We start from the raw sequence: 8918 nt of genomic DNA, 5'->3' as shown, positions 1-8918 counted from the left end.
GTCGGGAGCTGAAGATCAGCTCTGGCGCTGAGCCCTCAGTGACTCTCGGCTCAGATGAGGTCCAAAACTGGACTTCTCTTTAGAGTGGAAATGCACATGGCAAATTACCTGGGAACGCTCAAGTGCAGGATTTTATGTGTGGGCCTCAGTTCACGTGCAGGCTGTCTCTTGCTCGGCACATGTGAATGACGCTTCCACGGGAACTCCCTTTGTGTGATTGCATTTGCAAGTGAGTACAAATGCCGCCACCGAGTTGGGAGGGCAGAACTCCCTCTGTTTTCACAGTGAGAACTCCCAGGGATAGACACTGCAGAGCAAGTACTGCAGGATCCTCTGACTTGCCAATTTGCATTTCTTTAAGGTGTGAGAAAGTGCCAGGATTTGCATTTCAATGAATGGAGGTGGGAAGTGGAGGAAACACAGAATTTGCCAGTTGATACTGAATGCGTGAATGTGCTCATGTGGAACAAACAGAAGTGTGACTGCACGAGTGAGTGCATGGGAAGTTGGAAGAGGGACATGTGAAATGAGGTTCACTTGAGCATCCCCAGGTACTTCGAAACGTGTGTTTCCACCCTTAGTACATTAAGGAAAAAGCTTCTGACTGTAGCTGTGGCCGAAATAACACAATGGAGACACAAAAGTCTTGCAAAGGGGAATATTTATTGGCAGTGTAAGAGAAGTGAGCAGAATGTCTTAAAAACTAACAAAAGAACCCCTGCCATGAAGGTCAGCCTTTGAGTAACAGAATTCCTGGAACATGCCACTTTCAAATTTCTGAAATCTTGGGCAGATTTTTTCAAAGGCAGTAGCTAAATCTCGGCTTATGGGTTTTTCAAAAGCACAAAAGATCCAGCAACTCTTCCTTTTATCCTTATGAAATGTTAAAAGAAGACACAATTCCTCTCGTTGACAGACATGAACTTTGAAAAGGATCCGTTTCCGCTCTGAGTTCCTTGAATAAAAGAATCACAGTCTGCCAATGTTACAGAGTTTAGAGCATTAAATCAGAAGTCTTGAAACAACGAAGGGAACAAAAGCATCTAGCTTGAACCAGCTTTGCCTCTTTGAATGGGGCCACCGTTTCAGTTCATTCAGGCACTTACAGGGACCTCGCCGGATGGAACGATCATGACAGCGTCCTGTAGAAAGAAAGCACCACGTTCATTCTGTCTATGAGAGCCAAACTACACAATATGTCTGACACACGTCGGGTTCCTGCAAGATTACCTGGGAAGTGTAGTCAGGGACCGCCCCCGAGCTCCCAGAGGAAAACCTGAGTGGAGTGGATTTTTGCTAGAGTTGCTGTTTCCGCACATGTTGGATAATGCACTTTCAATGCACTTTAGCAATCATTTGGAAGTGGATTTTTTGTTTTACACACGAAAAATTCAGTTCCAAATGATCTCTAAAGAGGATTGGAAGTGCATTATCCAATGCGGAATCAGCCAGTGTCTCTTGCAAAAATCCACTCTGCTCAAGTTTTCCTCCAGGAGTGTGGGGGTGGGGGCATGTCAGAGTAGCAGCAGCAGAAGCAGGGCCAGAAGGACGGGAGGGAAAGAGTCAGTGAGCGGGGCCCAAAGAGAGCCAAGCCTGAAGACAGGCAACTAGCAGTGACAGAAAGAGCTGCGGAGGCTGCAGCCGCTGCCACAGCTGCTAGACTCAACCATCCCTTCTGTGAGTCTAGCCGCCTGTCAGCTTCGGGCTCCGCTCACTGACTCTTTCCCTTCTGTCCTTTTGGCCCTCTTGCTGCTGCTCTGACAGGCTCTAAAAAGGCAAATGTGGCTCTGGGCTGTATCAACAGAAGCACAATGTCTAGATCATGAGGTGATGGTATCGCTCTACTCTGCTCTGGTTAGACCTCATCTAGAGTATTGTCTTCAGTTTTTGGCACCACAATTTAAGAAAGATATAGACAAGCTGGAAGGTGTCCAGAGGAGGGCAACAAAGATGGTGAGGGGTCTGGAGGCCAAGTCGTAGGAGGAAAGGTTGAAGGAGCTCGGAATGTTTAGCCTGGAGCGGAGACAACCGAGAGGTGATATGATAACCATCTTCAAGTACTTGAAGGGCTGCCGTATAGAGGATGGCACAGAGTTGTTTTCTGCTGCCCCAGGAGGTCGGACCAGAACCAACAGCTTGAAATTAAATCAAAAGAGTTTTCAGCTAAACATTAGGAAGAACTTCCTGACAGTAAGTGTGGTCCCTCAGTGGAACAGGCTTCCTCCAAGGACCTCCAGGGTCATCTTGTCCAACCCCTACACAATGCAGGAAATTCACAACTACCCTCCCCCCCCTCACACACACACAGTGACCCTTACTCCATGCCCAGAAGATGGCAAAACACCATCAGGATCCCTAGCCCAACTGGCCTGGAGAAAATTGCTACCTGATCCCAAGATGGCGATCGGCCTTACCCTGGGCATGTAAGAAGGGGGGGCCATGAGAACTAAGCCCTGATGCAGCCCTTCCTGCCCTCCCTCTCATGATCTGTCCAGGTTCACAGAATCAGCACTGCTGTCAGAGGGCCATCTAGCCTCCGCTTAAAAACCTCCAAAGAAGGAGAGCCCACCACCTCTCGGTGAAGCCTGTTCCACTGAGGGACCGCTCTTACTGGAAGTTCTTCCTAATTTTCAGCTAAAAACTCATTTGATTTCATTTTGTTCTGGTCTGACCTTCTGGGGCAGTGGAAAACAACTCCGTGCCATCCTCTATCTGACAGCCCTTCAAGTACTTGACGATGGTTATCATGTCACCTGGTTATCATGGTTATCACATTATTTCCATTCAAACAGCAAAGGATGCTCATAACAGGATATAAACATACATACCAAAAAATATGATAGTCTGGAGGTTAGAGTTCACCAAACTCTGCCTAATCCATATATTTCAGCCCATCAGGAAGTCTGACTAGCAAGATGTATAGAAACGAGGTAATGGAGAAAGGAGTTGGTAGCATGAGGGGAGGAGGAAGCGTGTGGCATATTCCTGGTCCTCCATAGCACAGTTTTGAGGACTGGAACCCTTTGAACTGAGCCAGTCTGGGTACAACCTACGTATTCTTCTGAGCATGCTCATTTGACTCCCCTCCCTCCCTGCCCCCAGATCGATCCTTACCTTGCCAACAGTAACATGCAGGGATCTCAAGCCAAGGTTTTGCACCAAGGGCAACGGGATTCCCACAGCCAGCGACTCTGAAAGGGAGAGCAAAAGACAGACACATTTGTCTGGCATGAACAGCAAGAAAGGGGCCGATGTAGCCTTGGACATGAAGAAGGCTTGTACGGAATGGGACCTTTGGTCTGTTGAGGCCAGTATTGTCTGATCAGACTGGTGGCAGCTGCCCAAGGTCTCAGGCGGAGGTCTTCCACATCACCTCTTGCCTGGTCCTTTGAGCTGGAGATGCTGGGGACTGAACCTGGGGCCTTCTGCCTGCTAAGTAGAGGCTCTTCCACTGAGCTACAACCCTTCTCAGTTGAGACCCAGTTTGGTGTAGTGGTTAAGGGCATGGGAGTCTAATCTGGAGAGCTGGGTTTGATTCCCCACTCCTCCGCTTGAAGCCAGCTGGGTAACCTTGGGGCAGTCACAGCTAGACATAGGCACGGACAGAAAACCCCCCGAACATGGTGTTAATTGTTCGTTGCCATCCACGAACAACAAACAACGAACATCGATGAGCATGACCTGTTCACAAACATGTTTGTTGTTTGTGGAGGCCAGCAGGCTCTCTTCCAGCCATCAGGACCCCTACCACACCACTCCCAGAAACCCTACCTGAGCAGGCAGCAGGAAATGTACTAATAATAAGTAATAGCTTGGCCCCAGAGCCTGGTAGCAGCCCTGGAACTTGAAGGGGTACATCCCTATCACACCACACACAAAGAAAATTCAAACTCCAATGCACTCACCCTGTCTCTCTAACAGCAGCTGTCTCTCCCTGAAAGCCAGAGCTGGGAGCCCCCCCCCCCCCAGTCTTTTCCTCTTGTAACAAATGTGGAGCTCCACACTTGAAAGGAAGACCTGCCTATCAAGCTACATTGGGCTTAGATTGTGGTTTCCAGGGCAACAGCAGGAGTTCAGGCAGAGTTCAGTCCCTCCCTGCCTCCGGCTGCCAAGGGAATTGATTGCAGGTGCCAGACTGTCTGGCTTGACGAACAGCAACGAACGCGGCGTGCAACAACCACCTGTTCGTTTAGAATGGGGCCTCAAGAACAGCTTGTTTGGGAACAGCAGATTGGGCTGTTTGGAGGGTTTTTTGGTTCGTATTGCTGTTTATGCCCATCTCTAGTCACAGCTCCCTCAGAGCTCTCTCAGCCCCACGCACCTCACAGGTTGTTAGTTGTGGGGATAATAATAACACACTTTGTAAACCGCTCTGTGGGTGTTAAGTTGCCCTGAAACGCTGTATATAAACCGAATGTTGTTGTTGTTGTTGTTGTTATAAGTAGGTTTTTGCCTATGGTCTCCCATCCAAATTAACTAGGAGACTCCAATTGGTTCAAAACGCTGCAGCACAACTGCTATCAGGAGCGAGCAGGAGCATGAACATCACCCCCATTCTGCAGTCGCTCCATTGGTTACTTATCAGTTACTGGGCTGAGTTCAAGGTATTGGTTACAAAGCTCTTCATGGCCTTGGTCTGGCATACCTATGGGACCGCCTCCCTCCCTATGTTCCCCCACGGCCACTTCGCTCATCTGAACAGGGTCTCCTGCAGGTGCCGCCCTGCATATGGGCGAAATCAACAGCAGCCCATACAGGGGCTTTCTCTGTGGAACGGCCTGCCTGAGGAGGTCAGGAGAGCCCCCCCCCCCCCAGCACTCCACAAATAATGCAAAACCAAATTATTTAAAAGGACTTTTGTATTGTAGGGAGGGGATTCTCTGAGCCTTGCTACAAGTGACATTTTACACGTGAAGGATAAAGGATCATTTTCGCAAGTCTTTCTGGGAATGGAAGTTCCTCTCCCCCACCCCTTTTCCTTTTGTTCCTTCCCCTCGCTGCCTGAAGAGACAGAGAAAGCCTGCGGCAACAGCAACTTTTGCAAATCGTTCCTCCAGTCACAAGCCTGCTCTCAATGATCTTTGGGGCAGGCAGCTGCAACTTTCTCAGCTTTCTCCGGAGCATTCCCCCCCCCGCCCCCCAGCAAGACGATTTGCAAAAGCTGATGTTGCCGTAGGCTCTCTCTGTCTCTTCAGGCAGCGAGGGGAAGGAACAGAAGGAAAAGGGGTGGGGGAGAGGAACTTCAGTTCCCAGAATGCCTTGCGAAAATGATCCTTTATCCTTCACGTGTAAAATGTCACTTGTAGCAAGGCTCTCAGATGCTTCACTAATGAATTAGGAACCATAGACTTCTGCACTCTGTTGCTTTATGTACTACCTGTTGTCTTAAATATGTGCTCCTGTGAGCTACTTGTGCTTCGTGTGGTCTAATGTCAGCCCTTGAATTGCTTCTGTTCTGTTCCAGCATATCTTCAACTCAGTGTTGGATTCTTATTAATGTTATGTCTTTAAAAAATTGTGGGTTTTTTATCCTATGGCATTGTTTATGGAAATGCCCTTGAAATTGACGGTACTAATCTTACACTGTGTAATCCGCTTTGAGTCTCAGTGAGAAAGTTGGATTATAAATGACATTAATAGTAATAGTAATAGTAATAGTAATAGTAATAGTAATAGTAATAGTAATAGTAAAGTGGATTTTAGGCCCAGTAGGAGCAGACCTATGTGAACATAAGAAACAAAAGAGAAAAGGGAAATGCAACCCGGGGATGCTTGGCTCACATCCCATTTGGCGCAATTGCCATGCCTGAACGCTTTTTGCAGGAATCCAGCACTTACTGTTTTGGTGTGGTAAAAGGGAGGTGGACACCAGCTGGGCAATTAAGTTAGCCATACGCTGAACCTGGAACCAAGAGAAGCAAATGAGAGAGGCTAAAACGTAAGCAGGGTTTCTGTCCGGATGCCTTACTAAAAACAAGGGCCATGCCTGTTCCCAGGGCTTTTTTTCTGGGGAAAGAGGTGGTAGAACTCAGTGGGTTGCCCTCAGAGAAAATGGTCACATGGGCCGGTGGCCCCGCCCCCTGATCTCCAGACAGAGCGGAGTTTAGATTGCCCTCCACGCTGCAGCAGCGCAGAAGGCAATCTAAACTCCCCTCTGTCTGGAGATCAGGGGGCGGGGCCACCGGCCCATGTGACCATTTTCAAGAGGTTCCAGAACTCCGTTCCCCCACGTTCCAGCTGGAAAAAAGCCCTGCCTGTTCCCATCTTGTGGGGCAGAGAAAGGACTCTCTCTTTCAATGAAATTTGTGGCCAACAGGAGATCTGAGCCCTGGACTTTGTGACTCCTCATTTTAGCCAAAACTTATGTTCTGTTGAAACTTGGGTACTTACATCAAAGTGTCTGTCCGAATTCACCAGCTGGAGATTCTGAATCCTGAAAAGAAAATCAGGAGCCTCTAAAAATTGTTCCCTTAGTTCAACATTTTTATGTACTATAGACCTTCATTTCCAAAACTGCTTGGAATATTTTACATTTTACAGCACGGATATTTTAAAAGGATGGGATCCACTTCTTTTGGAGTTGGCATTTGCAGGCCAGGTTGAGATCTCAGGGATGCACACGGACCCAGCCTGGCTATTTAAAAAGCAGGTTGGTGGAGTGGCCAAGAGCGCCTCCTATCATTTTCTACCTGGATCAACAACGCTCCTTCCTTAGACTCAGCCAATGGGGCCACACTGATCCATGCTTTTGTAACCTCATAGCTGGATCACCATAAGGCACTTTATGTTGGTCTGCCTTTGAAATCAACTCAGAAACTGCGGTGGTCCAGAATGCAGCAACCTAAATATTGCCAGGGGCTAGCAAACAGGGACATATCCAACTTAAAGCAGCTACATTGGCTGTCTAATCTGGAGAGCCAGGTTTGATTCCCCACTCCTCCACCTGAAGCCGGCTGGGTGACCTTGGGTCAGTCACAGCTCTCTCAGAGCTCTCTCACCCCCACCCACCTCATAGGGTGATTGTTGTTGTGGGGATAATAATGACATACTTCGTAAATAGCTCTGAGTGGGTGTCAAGTCGTCCTGAAGGGTGGTTGTTGTTGCTGTTGTTGTTACATCTGAAGGCCCATCACCTGTCATGTGCCCCCATGTGCCCCCTATGGTCTTTAGACTGCCCTTAAAGCTAGCTTGCTTGGTATAATTTCTCTTGCAGCTCCTACTCTATGAAACAGGTTCCCTGAGGAGGTGAAGGAAGCACTCTTGTTAGAAATCTTTAGAAGGTACTGCAAGTCCATTTTATTCACAAGGATTTTAATGGGGTATAAAATGCAGGCATCTTTTGGGGGAAAGAGGGGGAATCTGGGATTTTAACCTATTGGTTTACAGTAGTAATGTTTTAACTGTGACATGTTAGCCACCTTGAGCCAGAAGTAAAGGTGGGACAAATGTTTTAATAAATAAAATTAAAATAAAAACCGGAAGCTCTGGACAAAATTCAGTTGAAAATGTTTGGAATAAAAGTGAGTATCAATCAACTGGCCCAGGGAGGCCTGCCTAGCGTCATCCAGAGCCAGGGCCTTCTTGGTTCTGGCTCCAGCCTGGTGGAACGCTCTGTCTCAAGAGACTCGGGCCTAGCCAGATGTGCTATCTTTCTGCCGGGCCCGTAAGATGGAACTGTTCCGCCAGGCATACGGTTGACGCTGGCTAGGGCCTCCCTGCCGGCTGAATAGAAGAAAATCTGCCCTCCCTATCAGATATATTTCCCCCCAGCCTCTCTCTTAAACATCTGTGGAGAGGACTGGGTGGTGGACCCCTTTTTGGAGAACCTGCTACATTGTTTTAAATATTTATAATACTTATGTGATTTTATTTCTGTTTTAAAGTGTTTTCCCCCCATGTTTTATATTGTATGTAATCCACCCTGAGCCTGCTATTGTGGGGAGGGTGGAATATAAATCGAATTAAATAAATAAATAAATAAATAAATAAATAAATAAATAAATAAATAAATAAATAAATAACTTGTTTTAATTGGCATGAATAAATGCATCAGGAATTCCATGACTCAAAAAATGTCTTTTGAAGAAAACAATCTAACAGCATTGAATTGACTGTAACATGATCCATACGGGTAGTTCTTGTGTTAGCACCGCTGGATCCGGCTGAGGGACCGAGCGAACTACTCGTTTCCAGCCATGACTAATCAAATGCCTCCTGGGAGCCCACAGACAGAATGCAGTATGAGCTAAGAAGGTTACAATCAGATGCAATAAAAAAAATATTGACAACCAGGAGTTTGCACTGATTTTTGGTTTTGATTAAAAGAAGAAAATCTAATAAATGCTATTTTATCACAATCCTTTCTCTAAAATTTGTGCAAGTACAAAATGGAAAGATATTGCACAGTTAGACGATGAACGTTTTGTCTGATGTTAGAAATCTGGTGTATCTTTCTCACTAAGCCAGAAAAAAATAGCTCAGCTGTACCCTAAGGGGTCCTCCAAATTGTACCTATTTCATCCTGAATTTTTGAAGTAATGCTAGATGTTTTTCAGCTCCCAACAGTTAAGGTAAAGGTAAAGCTAGTCCCCTGTGCAAGCACTGAGTCATTACTGACCCACAGGGGGATGTTGCATCACGATGTTTTCTTGGCAGACTTTTGTTACGGGGTAGTTTGCTATTGCCTTCCCCAGTCATCTACACTTTACCCCCAGGAAACTGGGTACTCATTTTACCAGCCTCGGAAGGATGGAAGGCTGAGTCAACCTTGAGCCGGCTAGCTGAACTCAGCTTCCGCCAAGATCGAACTCAGGTCTTGAGCAGAGCTTGGGCTGCAGTACTGCAGCTTACCACTCTTGCCCACAGGACTCCAACAGTTACAGGGTTAAAAAATAAAATAATGAAGAAGAGAATTTTCA

The 8918-nt window shown here is 46.9% G+C and overlaps 1 protein-coding gene across 1 annotated transcript in view; it reads right to left on the bottom strand.

Moving 5' to 3' along the window:
* Positions 1–644: 644 nt before the first annotated feature.
* LOC129330977 (BPI fold-containing family B member 1-like) overlaps positions 645–8918 on the bottom strand; it is a 29098-nt gene continuing 20824 nt past the window's right edge. The window contains exons 13-16 of the mRNA XM_054981278.1: positions 6391–6433; positions 5839–5902; positions 3115–3191; positions 645–1142 (exon numbers count right to left, since the gene is read on the bottom strand). Of these exons, the coding sequence (XP_054837253.1) occupies positions 1095–1142; positions 3115–3191; positions 5839–5902; positions 6391–6433 (232 nt within the window). The 3' untranslated portion in view covers positions 645–1094. The remainder of the gene's footprint in view (positions 1143–3114; positions 3192–5838; positions 5903–6390; positions 6434–8918) is intronic.

Source organism: Eublepharis macularius, chromosome 5, assembly GCF_028583425.1.
Source record: "Eublepharis macularius isolate TG4126 chromosome 5, MPM_Emac_v1.0, whole genome shotgun sequence".
Lineage (NCBI taxonomy): Eukaryota > Metazoa > Chordata > Lepidosauria > Squamata > Eublepharidae > Eublepharis > Eublepharis macularius.
This window is presented reverse-complemented; position numbering and strand designations above follow the sequence as displayed.